Source organism: Schistosoma mansoni (assembly GCF_000237925.1).
Source record: "Schistosoma mansoni, WGS project CABG00000000 data, supercontig 0179, strain Puerto Rico, whole genome shotgun sequence".
NCBI lineage: Eukaryota > Metazoa > Platyhelminthes > Trematoda > Strigeidida > Schistosomatidae > Schistosoma > Schistosoma mansoni.
The window spans coordinates 71,968-89,470 of NW_017386063.1; the positions used below are offsets into that span (position 1 = coordinate 71,968).

Sequence of the window (17,503 nt, forward strand, 5' to 3'; positions counted from 1 at the left end):
AATCCTGTGCTTTTCGATTCTTACTGACTGTCAAGTCAGAATGATGTTCACCGTTGTATACATTTAATCTTTCTGATTACAGTTTTGATGTCAAGACATAAACAGAGAATTAGTAAAAGTTTGTTATCTGTCTAACTCATGATAACATTCTTAGTGGTGACTAAGTATTTAATATCCGGAAAATTCAGTCATTTTTGGTCGATTTAGTAGGTGACTGCTGTTTAATAGTTTAATTCTCATTAAATATTTCATACTAACATCCTAATTTCTACCATATTTGCATTTTTCATCTAATATTTCGGGCTAGTCTGAACGGGGCATGTTCAGAGTAAGTAGTTGAGACCTACTCCAGTGGCTTGAAATGAACTTTTCAAATAAAGATCTACATTTCAATATGCACTAATCCACAAATAAATCCCTTGGAAGAAAAGTGAAAGTATGATACACTGACTGAACATTAAAAACATTGCTGAAAATCTCCGCCTTATTCTCAATGTAGATAATTTAAAAAGACTAATTCATTAATATTTTGTTAAAGTACTAATTCCATGAAGAAATGTAAACACGAATAACAAAGATGACGCAATAGAAAGATTATAATGCTAGATTACGTAATACAAGTAATAACAATAGATTTAGTGAATACAATAAGATAATTAAAATAAATAAAATGTTTTGGTTACAATAATTAAAGGTCATAGAGGTGTAAAAATAAATAAGGTGATATGATGAGTTAGAAAAGGTTTTTTGTGGAGATTCAGTATTTTCATAATTGAAATCATGAGTCAATCAAAGCTAGACCACGGCCGTTTCATCCTATCGTGGGATTCCTCAGAAGTGCACATCCACGACCTCGCCTCGCGAGATTCGAACCCAAGACCTACCAGTCTCACGCCAGAGCAATTAACCGCCTAACTCCAACCAATCCACGAAGTTGAGCAACCGTTGACCAGTTGTCTTCAGTGAGTTCCTATCTCACAACAGACGTGGTTGAAACTCCACTGATCACTGCTTCTCACTAGAACTCCAAGATTTACTTCTCGAAGCGCACTGCTGAGGAGTCCCACAATAGGACGAAACGGCCGTTCAGTGCTTCTAGGTTTTCCATGGTGGTCTAGCTTCAATTGACTCATGCTTTCAATCAGATATGATGAGTATTCATGAATAAAATAATGAGAATATAAGACATAAGTAAAGGGGAATGCAGAAATAATAATAATAATAATAATCGTAATAATAGAATGATAATAATATTAAGGCCATGGTAACGATAACGAAAAGACGTACTTCTTTTGTACGCATAGTTCTGCTTTAAGCTCATGGATGGTAAGACTTTTGGCTATTTTTAGGAGTTGGATCAATCAAGTAGAATTCCAATCACTAATCCAAATGAATTGTAAGTGTGATTCTTTATACTTGGTAGTTGAAGAAAATTGATGAAAGGCTATAAACCCAATCGTCATTAGACGTATATATATACAATTTTGGGCAAACCGATGCTCTGAGTAGTGTCATAGGTAACTTCATCAAACATTATAATCAGAGACATTACTATTGAGTATGAAGCTATAACATGTCACAAATTATTAAGCTAGAAGGATATTGAAGTGCTTTATTCAATAAAGTATATAGTCGTTTACCGTTTTATAGATATCTTCACATTAAAGAAAAAAATTAACCAATCAGTTAGTAAGTTTTTTCTCTTTCATTTCTCACTTTAATTAATTTATAATAATCTGAAATATTTATATCATCAATTTTCAATATCATTAGTTTACTTTCTCACTTTAAAGTGAAAAATCTTTTTGACCTAATCAGTGTTATATCGATTGAGTGAGTGCCCTGTTTAATATAGGTGATGTAATAATCCCCGCAGTCTTGAGTACTTATCAGTCCTGCTTTCTACCTAGACCAGCCAGTTAAGTCCACAACATTAATAACAGACTCTGCAATATGAATCATTATACTTAAACATACTAGGTTTATATACCAAACAAACTGACCGCATCATACCAATAAAATAGAAAATAGCATTTGTACAAGATTTAGTCAAATGTGGCTGTGAATAGGGGGAACAGTAATTAATTGACTGGGGATAACTCAAGAATGGTAAATTGTATAATAATAGTCTATGGGTTAAAATAAAGCCTATAATAAGAGGTACACGAATATGAATCGTTTAGTTACTTATCAGTTATACAATAGGAAATATACATATCACATTGGTCCATAAATAGTTCTCAAAGTTACCATTCATATATCTCCACGCGATATAACAATTAATATACAATCACATTCAATTTTATCTTGAATATTTTATCAAAAAAGAAATCATTTACTGAAACTAATATACATTGAAAAGATGTAACCATTTAATTAGGTAAATAGTAATAAAAACAACAATAATAATTGTTGAATATTGTACAACTCAGTTTTTATATTAGGGTATTATACCGCCTGACCTTGAACCGACCAATCAAAGACAGATAATTATTATTTATTTTTGGTATTGTAACAATCTAACTTTTTTTTTAAAAAAAAATTATGTTCATAAGTTAAAAAAGAAGACTAGTGTTATGCCCCGATAAGGATAATGAAAAATAACTTTGGGATCTATTTATGAACCAATTCTATGCATATATATTTATCATATAATTGATATGATATGAGGTCCTAGAACATAGACATACATTCAGACGTCCGACAATCGTAGTATTTCTTGACCTTAAGGCGGCATTTGACTCCGTTGATCGTGAGGTTCTATGGCAGTGTTTGTCAGTGAAAGGAGTGCCAAAGAAGTACATTAACCTCATCAAGGCTCTCTACTCGAACACAACTGGTCGAGTTAGAGCCTATGGCGAACTGTCATCAGAACTGATTACCTCAAGTGGCGTTCGTCAGGGCTGTCCACTCTCCCCATTCTTGTTTAACTTTGTCATTGACATACTTTTAGAGATAGCACTTTCATCAGCTAAACCTCCAGGAGTTGAACTTTTACCGGGAGGCTCACTTATTGACTTAGAATACGCCGACGACATAGTTTTACTTGGTGAGGACGCTGGCAACATGCAGAGTCTTCTGACCACTATAAGCAACTATGCAGGCATGTTCGGGATGCGATTCTCCCCCTCGAAGTGCAAAATGTTACTTCAGGATTGGGTTGCAGCGACACCTGAACTAGTGATAGGGAGTGAAGAAGTTGAGCGTGTTCACTGCTTCACTTATCTTGGTAGTCTCATCAGCCCTTGTGGTCTGGTGTGTGATGAAATCTCAGCACGGATACAGAAGGCACGTCTAGCTTTCGCTAACTTGCGTCATTTATGGCGTAGGCGAGATATCCGTCTAGCAACCAAAGGACGTGTTTACTGTGCAGCAGTTCGCTCCGTCCTACTTTATGGCAGTGAAACATGGCCGATAAGAGTAGAGGATATTCGTAGGCTACTAGTGTTCGATCATAGATGTCTTCGAAGCATTGCTCGTATATCCTGGGACCACCGGGTAAGTAATACAGTTGTTAGGAAACGAGTACTAGGTAGGGATGGCAAATCGATTGATGAAGTAGTGAAACTTCATCAGTTGAGATGGCTGGCACATGTGTTACGTATGCCCAACCACCGACTGCCCCGACGTGCAATGTTTCATGGTGTAGGAGTAGGTTGGAAGAAAGCTAGGGGTGGCCAGACTAAAACGTGGCACAAATCCATGAAGTCACTGACAAGTGGACTGGGCCATGTTGGTAGGTGTAGACTACCTGGTTGGGATTCGCGAGATGATAGCAACCGATGGTTAGAGACCTTGAATGACATGGCTCAAAATCGTTTGCAATGGCGAAGGTGCATCCATTCTTTGTGTTCTACCAAATTCTAATCTTCTGAATTCCTCATGTCTTTATCTTTTTCTCTTTCCAAATTTATTTCACTGTACTATACTCCTTCAATAATTTCTTCAAACCCTAATCTTTTGGATTTCTGATTATACTCCTACTACTTCTACCACTATGGGATTTGAATCGACAACTGCATCTCTGTGCTAATGTGGTATGGCAACTCGAACTGATGTACGTACGTACGAAGTTCTACGTTGTGACTGACTGACTGATCATATAATTGCCAAATAACTAAACTATTCATATTCACATTTACCTTATTATAAGCTTTATTTTGATCTATAAACTATTGTTATATGATTTACCATTCCCGAATTATGCCCTGTCTATTATTTACTATCTCCCCTATTCACAGCCACATTTGCCTGAATATTGTACAAATGTTGTTTCTTATTTTATGGTACGCTGTGGTCTGTCTGTTTGGTATATAAACCCAGTATATTTTGAGAATAATGATTCATATTGCAGAGGCTGTACACAACTTACGTGTTTACTTCTTTGTTGCTGGTTTAAGCAAACATGTGCAGTTAATGACCATGACTATGTGCATAATTCACTTAATCAAATAGCATACCTCGTTTGCGCTTCTCGCCTATCAATAGCTCTGAGGCATATGATCATGTCTGGTCTTCTTATCATATGGCATATCTGTATTCATCTAGTTTATCGTCTTCTTCTCCTGAAAGATTTTCCTCATGATATTCGACTTAAATGAAATCAAATTACGGCCATAACTAAGTTAGATAAATGGTCGATTTGAGATGCCTCCTAATATGCATAATTATTTGTCCGTTATAACACTCACTGCCTTCTCGTGGCGAGGAGGTTGTTTACAAAATTGAGAGGACGAAAAGTGAATGTCCGGCGCTTTAACCGGGTTGGTGGATGAGGAGGATCCACCTAGGGGAGTTGGAAAACCCTGGTTCCAAACCAATGGTGCACATGGGCTCCAGTATCCTGAGGGAACAAATGGCGTATGAATCAATCGTTGTTCATCGGCTACCATGGGACTGTATCTCCTCACAATGCTCCACTGCCTTATGGATCAGACCTTTAGGTCAAAGGCTCCGGCTGTGGCTCCCTAAGAAAACCACCTGCTTCAGTTTGTGCACCCGGGCAGTATCACAGCCCTCACACAAATCAAATGAGATTTGTGCGGTGCATATATATTTGGTGCCTCCTTGTACCAATATTTATGTGTTTAAATCAATAAAATAATATAATATAACACTTTTAATCAATTACAATTATATATTAAATATTCAGTCATGAAATATTTCCTATACCCTTAACTTTTATTGTCAATAGAACTCTTCATCAAATTTGAATTTATCTACAAAGAACCAAGAAATTAATGGTTCTAACATTGATGCAAAGAGAAAATCATCTCATAAATTACCCAATGCAATGGTAACATCATCATCACTATCTAAATCAGATCAATTACCATTATCTATTGAATTAGAACATACAAATGAATTACCATCGGATACTTTAATGGATCAATATATTAATTTAATTGATCATATTCTAATTTGTACTCAATCGGATTTGAATAATACACAGAAGTTATCATTATCTCATGAAGATCCTGTAAAAAGTCGTTCATTCTATTTGTCACTTGCTTATGCATTATATTTAACCTATAGATCTTGTATAAAGAAATTGAACACAACAAGTCAATGTCAATTAACTGAACGAGAACATTGTATATCGCATTTAACAAATTATATGGCTAATAGAATCTATGAAGTATGTTGTTTTAACTATGTCAATTTAGTTTTTACTTACATGTATGGTTTCCTTTTAATTACATTTGAATTTTCTGTTAATCATCAGTAAAATGATCAAAATCACAGTCAGTCTCCCAGTTGTAAACAACATAGAGCTAGGAATAACTATGTAGAGGTGTAGGTTTGTCATATTTTACGTCAACACAGATGTATTGCAAAAAAGTTGAGATAATATGATAAAAATAATCTGAACATAACGAATAAAACTAAGGAACGGTGGTAAAGTCTCATTCTGTAAAGCTGAGTGACACAAGATCTAATCTATCAGGGAGCATCAGTTCCCTAGTGACTACGAGTATACCTTGCTGACGAGTGCCAAGTAGCACGAAACCTAGGTCAAGGGTTTCTTGTTGATTACCTCCAACCACTACAGGACATGTGGAAATAGTGTACATGATGTTGAGTTACTTAGACTAACGACCACATTGTAACTTGATCGACAGGATTCGATCAACACTAAGAAGGATTTGGTATACGTCACATTGATCACTACTCAATGATCAATCAATAACAAAACAAAAGTATGAAATTATACTACGATTCAAGATTTACTATAAAGATAAAGAATGTATACATTTAAGTCCGCTAAGTCATTTCATATAATGTCTTCAATAACTTTATGAATTGACTATAAATTTTGTTGTGTCTATGTTTGATTGTGTTTCAAAATAATTTTATTCTAGTCAGTATTTTGTGTCATAAAACACCCCCCCTTCCAGCCATATAGAATGGTGAAGCCTAGTAGGTCCTTCTGGAGAAGAGTGCTACATCGTAGCACGGCACAACTACCGCGGCGGGATAGCTGTTTCTGCACTGCTTACGCAGAACCATTGCATAATACTCACAACTTTTTTTGTTTTTGTTTGGGCAGACTCATTTTTTTACCACTCTTTTGAACCCTCAATAGTTATGCAGTGATTCTTTGTAGCATTCATAATCGTTCTCGGGTATTGGTAGAGTGATTGATTAGGCCGATCTCCACCACACACATTACCGCTCACGGTAGTACATGGGATGGTCGCCATGATCCAGGAGGCACGACGAGGACATATGAGTCAGATTTTGCCCCTCGTTATGCAACACAATTATAGATGTATAAATATTCAAAATATTGAAATGTCCCAATGAAGCAATGAATCATCATAATTTACAAAGACAATAAACATGAAAGACAGAAGAGAAGATTCTATATATATTCTAATAATCATATTATAGATTGTTCGTGATAAAAACTTCGTACATTTGTTGTACTGAGAGACCAATTAAAGATTTTAAGACAAATTCCATAAAATTAGATTTATAGTCACTCACAATCCAACCAAGAGTTCAATCCAGGACCTATAGATCCCCTGAAGAAAGCCTAAAAATTGGAATCATTAATATAATTGCAAATCAATCAATTTTGTTTTATCTCAATAATCATTCAGTTCCATTGGTGACAACTATCTAACTCTCGACATATCAAAAAAATATTTAAAAAACTGTTATTAAGTACTGTTGTTCATTAGCTTAATCCACGAGGTGAGTTTTGTCATTTATATTAAAATAGTTGAAATCATGATACAATTGAAGTTAGACCACCAAGGAAAACCTTGAAGCACTGGGCGGCCGTTTCGTCCTGTTGTGGGACTTCTCAGCAGTGCGCATCCACGATCTCGCCTCGCGAGACTCGAACCCAGGACCTACCAGTGAAGTTCGACCACGTCTGTTGTGAGATAGGAACTCACTGAAGACAATTGGTGAACGGTTGCTGAACTTCGTGGATTGGTTGAAGTTAGACATTAACATCGTTGGATGCCGGCTCAGTGGTCTGTCAGTTAAGTGCTCTGGCGCGAGACTAGTAGCTCCTGGGTTCGAATCTCGCGGGGCGACGTCGTTGACGCACTGCTGTGGAGTCCCACAATAGGACGAAAATGGCCGTCTAGTGCTTCCAGATTTTCCTTGGTGGTCTAGCTTCAATTGACTCATGATTTCAACTATGGAAACATTGAAATCTCCACAAAACCCCTTTCTGATTTATATTAACACTGATTTTAGCTGTTAGAATAAAACAGCTTTCTTGTATTGCCTGATTTTTACTAATACATCGAATAACGTCAATTCATGACAAAAAAACATACACAGAAGCTTTGCAAACAATGATTCAATCTTGTCAACTCTCTTCGGATGTAACAAAGAAAATTGTGTAGATGGCATCAAGTCTTGATTGACTATGTTCACCACTACAACACGATTACGCGCCCGAAAACTTCTTGGTTCCTTCGCCAGCTCGTAAACCAGAAGGCTGTAGTTGGTCCAGATAAAGTATATTTATTGGCGATCTCGTGGTATCGAAAGAATACTGAGACGTGCCAACGAGTACAGGCAAAAAGGCAGGGCACGAGAAAGTTCGAACGAAAAGTGGTTTTGATACAGTCAAACAAAATGAGTACAGTTAAACCATCACTGGTACAATTGGTTATAATAATAAAATTTTCCATTATACCAATCGCATTCTCGTCGAGAAAAGCAGGTCACTACAATTGAATGTATACTATTATTATCTCTCTGAGTGTGAATTTCATCTTAAAATATATACATACATGTCCAGTATTTAATTTCTACACTGTCAATAAGAAACGTGACCTACCTCTTTCATTTCTCATGTCAGTGGTTTGTCTATAACTTGCTCAGTTCACCAACGCTTTCTTGAATAGCATAAGTTTATTCTTCACGTGATATGTATATACAATCTCAGTGTTGTCTTTACAAAGCCCGTCGCCAATTAGTTGTAACTTTACAAAATAAACAAAGGACGTAGGACAACTCGTTATTGATCTTATGTCCGGTTTTTATCACGTGAATTACCCACCAATGGAAATACGACTTTTCCGACCTTAACACAGTGACAAATCAATGACGTTCAACCGGTATGATCAGTCTAGCGTCCCTATTTGTCATTTGTCCACCTAGCCCTTCCACTTGAGTCCAGAACACCAATTACAGCTTCTGCTATGCGAATCATTTATTTCAAGCATACTCTGTTTATATACCAGACAGACAGATCACATCACCCATAAAATAGAAAATAATATTTGTACAAGATCAGGCCAAATGTGGCTGTGAACGTGGGATACAACAATCAATAAACTGAATATAATTTAGGAACAGTAAATCGTATAATAATAATCTATAGGTCAAAGTGAAGCTTATAATAAGATGAATATAGATATACACAATATAATTACTCAATAGTTAAACCATAAGAATATATATAGAATAATCGTCCATTAATAGGTCCTGGGAATTATCCGTAATTATGTCTTCGCTAGGATATAACACTCAGTTTCAATAATATTCTGTTTATATTTCTTAAATGACAAAACCATCTCATTTATTTTTTTTGTTCTACTTTTATAGTCTGTACCAAATTTCAATCGTAATTCTAATTCAAATCCTTCACTTCTTATTAAACCATTAACATATTGGCTTGGAAATAGTAGTGAATTATTGCATTTTTTCAAAAATGATATTGATCTTTGCTCAAATCATTCTAGAACTAATCGTCATCAAAATGATCAATCAGGATCTATAATACAATCAGTAATTTGTCGAGATGCTTTACATTTATTAGCTGAAACTGTAGATCATTGCTTTTATTATTTACGTTCAATTATGTATAGTATACTTCAACCATGGTTGCCATGTTTAACATATCCTGGAGATTTAGATTTACAAGTAGGTTCCCTATGTAAGATTTTATTTTACTAAGACAAAAAAAATTTACTCCTCTGGCTAGTGTTCATACCTTTTATTTTAGTTCATTGAAGGGATTGACATCAATTATTTGGTCACTCGCAACAAATTACATCGCTGATTATCGTTTGTCAAGTTTGAAAATATTCCTCTTTAGAAGAACTGCTAATTCGTTTATAACAACCGCCAGTTCTGTTTCAATGAGATTAGGATTGATATATTTGATTTTATATTTGATGGTAATAAGAACTTTGATTGCATGAATTACTAGTTTTGTTCTATCGGGTACAGATCCTGAGATGATCAATTAGCACAAAAGAACTGCCTTATCCCTCTTTGGGGAGTACTCGTTATGGAATAGAACTCAGGAACTCAAGGTTTTGGAGGAGCTTAGTAGCAAAAAAGAAGATACTGATTGCAAATTTGACAGTCTATCTTTCCATCTCTGCATATAGTACAATTAGTCTTAATCCCAATACCAACCAATAAAGACTTCTGTCTAGAGTTTCTAGTATTCATATGAAACCCATCGATTTAGGAACAGGCCATTAGAGATTTATATCACATACTCATACTAGCAAAATATCACAACTTAACTGAACTTAATAAATACATCCCATCACATTCCTGTTGAACAATCAAAAAGTATAATGCTAGACACCAGACCTTGAAGTCCTGACTTCCATCTCTACTAGAGTCGTAGATTTGCACTTATGTGAAGTCCTATACTGGTTTGTATGTATTATCTAATGTTTCCTAGATTTTAAAGAATGTCTAATCAAACTCAATCCTTGTAGTGAAACATCAAATATATATGTCCCAGACTGAACATCAACTCTGAGATGCAGGTACCTCCAGCTGACGAGTCCCAAATAGGACGAAACGCGCGTCAAACTGGATTCCACTACTAGCCAATATCCATCATTGCTTATATGTACATTTAATTCAAATTCTTCAATTCATTGACCGGAATTTTAACTTTTAATATCTAATCTTTACTATTCAATATTTCAGTTTCTTAACTATGAATGTTACCTACACTGATTTTTCATACACATACATAAACACATGCACACACATATACAAGAATTTTAGGCTAATTCAAGTCTTTCATATTTTATATATACTTCCAATTGATCAATTATGCTAATTTAGTCGGTTACCAGCACCAAATCAATAAATGATATTTAACTAACAAACAATGAAATTAATTTAGTCAAAGGGATGTATTTGTTTAATATATTGTCAACTGAAACTAAGTTATTAAAAGAAAAACAGTATTCAGTTTTAAGCAAAGATGGATAGTGGCTAGTAGTGGAATCCGGTTTGATGCGCGTTTCGTCCTATTTGGAACTCGTTAGCTGGATGTACCTACATCTCAGACTTGTTGATATTCACTGTGGGACTCGAACCCAGTACATTTCGCTTCAAACGCCAACGCTTTATCCATCTTTGCTTACAATGCTTGTGAATTAAGGTTATATCGAGGCAATACGCACAGTATGCACATATGCCAATTAGAGACTGACCAGTTGCAGCCCTAAACATCAGTGAGAAGATTCAAACAAACAATACTAAATGAATTTAATATTCAGTTTTGTTATTTGCTTTGTCTTTTAACATCAGTCCATTTGAAGTAGGAAAGGGATTCGGTGTTAGTAAATTGATCTACGTATTTAAGGATCGATCTGTGTTATTGTATCATTGTGTAGAATCAACTGATCAGGATTGAGTTTATCGTTTCAATAGTTTAAGGTGTACTTCTCATTGTAAACTTTCCAAGAAGTCTACAAAACAAGCTATACACTAGGAATGTAGTGAATGAGAACACAAATGGGAACAATCGAATGTATTTGAACACAAAATTACAGAACATCTTAGTAAAATCTGATAACCATACAGTAAATACTTCATTTGCAAAATGTCAATCAATTGTCTCAGACTTCATTGATCCTTCATGTCTATACCAATTGCTTTCTGTTCTCATACTTTCTTTCTCGATCTCCTCAACCTTCTTCTGTAAGACAATCTGTTTCTGACTGTTGTTATATACTGCTTGTGTCAATATAAGTATCATAAACTACAGGAAGATTGTTAAACATAAAATAACTAAACTTAAAATTGTCGACAAGTAATTGTATTTTTATTGATGTCAGTCATCAATGATCTTATTTGATTGACAAGAGTTTAAACGGTCATTCAGCAGGTAATTTGCAGAGTTTTGTTCCATGATTAATTGGTTTCCCAGTTATAAAAATCAATAGCAATAACAATCAAGGTATTTGGAAGAATGTTTCCTTTAAACAAATTATATTGGGCCAATTATATGAAAGTGTCTTTTGTTGCATTAATGTAACCTTTCATCAGTTAATCGGTTAGTTATATGCAACGTAGAGACATACGTCGTTTCAGGTTACCATACTAGATTAAGACAGGGAAGTAAATTACTTCAAGGCAAATCTCAGAGTAACACGATTAGTTACAGTATTGGTAGTAATAGAAAAGATTAGGTAAAGAACAAATTAAAAGAAGGCACAAAGACATTTTGGAACTCAGATTCTAGCAAAACACAAAGGTTGAATTAGCGTAAATTTTGAAATGGTCCTATAATATCATATGTTTTTGTTTGAAATCCCTTACTACAATAAAATATATGATATTGAATACAACAATTAGTATCAATGGCATAATTACCATTGAGTGGAAACTTACTGCCTCATATCTTTTGAATATACGTCTTGTCTACTCGTAAGTAGTATGTACAATTAAATAAAATATTATGCCTGTGTTTGATTTCCTAACTACTTCCTTATTTTATATTAGGACGATGTACTTCTAGATGATAAACCAATCGACCCATCAGAAACATGGAATAAACACAAAGAACCGATGAGTATGCAAATCATTCTGCAGAATTTTACTTATTTAATGCAACAACTAAGAAAATCACGTGTCAATCCTGCTTTAACTTTCCAATTGTATTCACAATTATTTCATTTAATTGGTGCATATATATTTAACACAGTTCTAATTGATACAGAAGCTAAACCTAGAAATGTTTTAAATGATGGTAATTTATGGCTTACAAGACTTGGAGCATCACGTCTGAATAGACGACTAGATCGTATTAAACGATGGGCACATAGACAAGGATTAGAACTGGCAGTTGAATGTCGTCTTCAACGATGTACACAGGTAGATTTATGAGAGATATGAAATTTTCATTGCACGTTTATATTTACGGTTTCAAAGTCCAATTTGAAATTGGACTTTCGATGTCGAATACTGATAACTTGAATATCTTGTTTTATTAAAAATAAAAAAAAATTCATACTCTGTATCTTGTAAAAAAAGGAATTTTCTTTCATTTTGGATTTTCCTTTCTATTATTAATTCCAGTAAGTAGTTGTGGGACTCAGTCAGATTTATTGAAAGAATTATTTCTGATTTATCTATCTATGCATTAAGGTTTTTGAAAATCAATTCAAAGTTTCTTAGAACTGGGCAAATCATGCCGAATGTCAGGAAGGTACCCATCGAAAGCAATAAAGAATAGTCATGTACTATCATGGACTGATTGAAATTAATTCTGTAAACAATCGAATCCCGACTCAATGATCTAGAGATAAAGCGTTCATGGGCACTGTGCATCCTACATAGATAAAATTTTCTAACTTATTTTACTTCAAGACCTAAGTAGGGATTACTCGAAGGTGATAATTTTACTAGCTACAATGCACACATATTTCGTGCGGGTTTATAGGGTGTTTAACCTCCATCCCTTAAATGTGCGGTTCAAACCCTACACCACTCACTTCATTTTACGTAAAAGGACCATATTTCAAATTTTTACGGAGGAAAACTGTAGCTCTAAGCTTAATAGAAAAGCTTGTGTTCTATGAATAAGTTAGGTTGTTTTGTTTTCAAAGAGAGCAAGAACAAAGAATTGAGCAGTATCCCATGAATTCATTTTATTTCGTTTGGTTCTAATCAAATGCTTACAAACCATCATATTTTAAAATCCAAATTATCATAAAGTTAGCACACTTATAACAGTGTATTTGGCTAGATGTTAATCTGCAACGTAGAGCCGTCTTTCTGTTCTACCAATGCAAATGCTTTAGCAGATACATGTAAATTTATTTAAGTAGTTGGCGGTAACATGAAAGCAGTACCTCTTGATCACTAATTACTGTAAACAGCCTATTGTTTTATTCAGGATAATCAGCATTGATGCATTTAATAAGACTATTTAAATTTATAACATTGACCTTCATCACTCAATATCACATTGGTAGACATTACCAGTAATTTATCTGGACAATATTCAACTAAATTTGGTAATGCCTTCAAGAAATGTCATAATGTCTATTCAAGAAGTGATCTATCCTTTTTTACATCTTACTAATCTTTCAGGCATGTCAATTGATAATGGCTAATCGTACCAATTTAGATGAATTCTATCAGCAATGTATAAGTTTAATTTCGTTAAATAGTATTCAATTAGAATGGTTATTAGCGCATTTATCTGATCCACCACCGGTCCCTGATGAATGGATCGATTTAATTGTAACTGGAGCCAAAGAGGTAAGTCAACTTGAAATATGAATATGATTTACTGCGTAATTCTTTGATTATTTTACATTTCGCTTTCTAATATCCTGTTTACTTACTGATTTAGTATTGATCAAGGTTTATCTATCGAATTCCACTATTGGCATTGTTTTAAGCGATTCCAAATCATCATGTTGAAAGGTTAGGTGGTTGGAGATAATCGACCGCGAATCCACATCATGATTTCGATACTAGTTAGTATTCGTCAACATGGCGTATCTGATAGTTGAACGCCCACTGAATTTAACATATAATTAATGGTATTATATTTGGAAAGACATTTTAAAGCTAGATAACAAGGGTTCAAACCTTACAGGGTGCGTTAATCCACTCGAGTGCAGTTGAATCGCTCTGACAACTGAGGAATAGCATGAAATCTAGGTCCAGGGTCCTTGTTGATTATCAGTAACCACCAGTCATCTATTTATCTGAACTGTGTGGTTTAGTTCTGGAGCTTTCATTGTTCGTCTTGCTCGACAACATCTTCAACAATATAAAATCCAAAATAGAAAAGGATTCGAACAATAAACTGTCATTCTTTGATGTGTTGATATGCAGAAATAACACAGGAAAACTGGAGAATCAAATATATTAGAAGTCAACCCGGATAGATCAAATTCTCAACTACTGTAACAACAACCCAATAACTCAAAATGAATTGAGTATAAACTTTATTTAGGAGCATGAAGACACATTGCAGCACGCTTGCTGAGCAAACAAATGAAAAAAATTATTTAATGACTGTTTTTCAAAAGAACCACTATCCGTGCAATGTCAACCAAAAATATCAGTCGAACTCATCATCAAAGACGAAGTCAAATGTGAAAACTAACAAATGAATCATCCTTCTGCATGTACATGATGTATTAAAAGTTACAATAAGAATTCGGAGGTCATTTTGAATACATGTGGTGCATAAACCAACAAGATCAATTCAATCAATTTTATTGAAAATGGAGGATGACATGAAAACAAGAAAAAAGCAAACTGTTCCAACTGTGAGGAACATTTCATCGGACAATGTGGGTGCCTTCTTCGTGTTCGCATGCATGAGCATCAACTAGTTATCAAAAACTATGATGTATATTTCCTTATATCAATACACGAGGAGAATTGTGAACGGATGGTAATCCGTGAAAACATTGAGATTTTAAGTAGAACGAGTACAAAGAAGACCGGAGAATTTTTAGATCCTTGTCACAATCGTTCCAATTTATTGACCATTGGATAAATCATTGGTAAATTTGAGATCAAGAATCAGATCAAAGGAAGAGATAATCAAAGACAGAGGTTAGCAAACACTTAACAACATCGAATTCTACAAGATAGACCGTCAGTCATATGAAAATAAATTTGACTACCTCACTTCTATCTGAAATTTGTACCGATGATGTTGTTTAGAAGGACAATGAAAGCTTCACGATTTAATCATTCAGCTCACAGAACGAAACTCCATCAGAATCATCCACCTTAGCAATATATCTTTTCCAACATGGTAATAACTCCTGTGGAGGGAACAATATCTCACTCACGATTACAGTTTTGCTTAATCGATGACTGTCAAGTTGCAGAAAAACCAGGATAAGAGATTCTCACTAGTTACCTCTGATCATCTAAATATAAAACACAGTGTGTACGCGATGTTAAGTGACTTAGATTGGCAACCACGAACTTACTTAGTCATTAGTAATAAACGAACTAACGTTGTTTATTAAGACTGTATATTCTTTCCGTATGAGGGAGGGAATAATGAAGTTCGATTATGAAATATAACTCGCTAGATTGGTTAAAGTGACCTAATTAATAGGTTCCTCACGTTACACTACTTTTAAACAAAAAGAAGTTTCAATATGTATCCAGACATTTCTACAGCTCATGAATACCGTGACCAGAAAAATTATTTTTTTTGCAACGAATAAGTAATTCTGTTCATTTTGGCTCCTTATTCTAATTATAACGGTTTTTATTTTACCTATATTCATTTGTTCTCTTATATATGCTCTTCTTTTCCCAACTTAATTTGTCATGAATCATTAACTATTCTTTGAAACAGTGATTTATTCACTTGGTATTGTTTGTTTGAATCTTCCCATTGATGCTTAGGACTGCAACTGATCAGTCTCTTATTGGCCATTTGTGAAAACTGTACGTATTGCCTCGATATTGCCTGGGTTCGAGTCCTAGGATGAACATCAACTCTGAGATACAGGTACATCCAACTGACGAGTCCCAAATAGGACGAAACGCGCGTCCTGGATTCCACTGCTAGCCACTATCCATCTTTGCTTATAGTGATTTATTTCTATTAATTATTTGTCTTAGACTTACTGTTTTGATACAGCAGAGAAATATTTTCTGTTTTTTGGTAGCTTCTTCAACTTAGTTCTTTTTTGAACTTCATTTGAAGAGTTGACCATTCATTTGTTAGTATATTCATCAAAATAAATGACTCCTAGACAACTTTCTAATTATTGATGACTTATTCCATTGTCTATATGATTTTGTTCTTGTGGGAAACCAATGACACGTCAACCAGCACTAGCAGCCCTGTGTCAATTCTGAGTCCTTATTGATCCTTCTCTCCTATTCCTGTCCGTTGATTCCAGAACACAATCTCAGCCTCCAATCTACGAATCATATGTTTTAGACGGACTTAGTTTATATACAAGCAAACGAGATCACATCACACCACAAAATAAAAAATAAAAAATATACATGATCAAGCCAAAAGTGACTATGAGTATGAGGGACTATAGCTAATAAATTGGAAATAAATTAAGAATATTAAATCGTATAACAGTAGCCAATATGTCAAATGAAAGTTTATAATGAGAGGAATATGAATATACATATAGTCTAGTTATTTAATAACTATCCAATAGGAATGTATGTAATGATAGTCCTTAGCAGTTACCATTAATTTACTCTCCATCCAGATGTAACATTTACAGTACCCTGATACTATTGTAAAATGAACTGACATTTTTCCATTTGTTTTCCTCTTATATTCCTTTTCAGGTTAACGACCGTGCATACGCTGATGAAATTGAGCATTATAATATTAATACAGGACAATCTGATCATACATTATCTGAATTACAATTGAATGAATTAAAAGAATTACCAATTCCTTTATTATTACCAGCTGATGGTTATGTATCCGATGCTGTACTTAGCGGTATCCCAGATGGTCTGTTGGATTTTCTACATCCATTAATTAAAACCGGTTTAATTAAAGTGAAAAAGCATTCAATTGTAAATGGACAAATAGAGAATCGACCATGGACTAATTGTATGCGATTATCAATGGTAAGTAAACATTTAAAATGTGTTGGCATGTTTTTAAATTATCATAATTGAACGCATGAGTCAATTGAAGCTAGACCACCAGGGAGAACCTGGAAGCACTAGACGGCCGTTTCGTTCTATTGTGAGACTCCTTAGCAGTGCGCATCCACGACCTTGCGCCGTCCAG

The 17,503-nt window shown here is 34.6% G+C and overlaps 2 protein-coding genes across 2 annotated transcripts in view; one reads left to right on the plus strand and one right to left on the minus strand.

Annotated features, from left to right (window-relative positions):
- Smp_164340 (afadin (af-6 protein), putative) overlaps positions 1-17,503 on the plus strand; it is a gene marked incomplete at its 5' end in the record, with an annotated part of 78,555 nt that overhangs the window by 23,623 nt on the left and 37,429 nt on the right. The window contains 3 exons of the mRNA XM_018795298.1: positions 9,079-9,396; positions 13,831-14,001; positions 17,047-17,337. Of these exons, the coding sequence (XP_018646961.1) occupies positions 9,079-9,396; positions 13,831-14,001; positions 17,047-17,337 (780 nt within the window). The remainder of the gene's footprint in view (positions 1-9,078; positions 9,397-13,830; positions 14,002-17,046; positions 17,338-17,503) is intronic.
- On the minus strand, positions 5,397-5,519 carry Smp_140380 (hypothetical protein; the record flags this gene model as incomplete). The annotated part of the gene is made up of 1 exon (XM_018795309.1): positions 5,397-5,519. One exon carries the CDS (start codon positions 5,517-5,519, stop codon positions 5,397-5,399), a length of 123 nt encoding a protein of 40 aa, XP_018646962.1.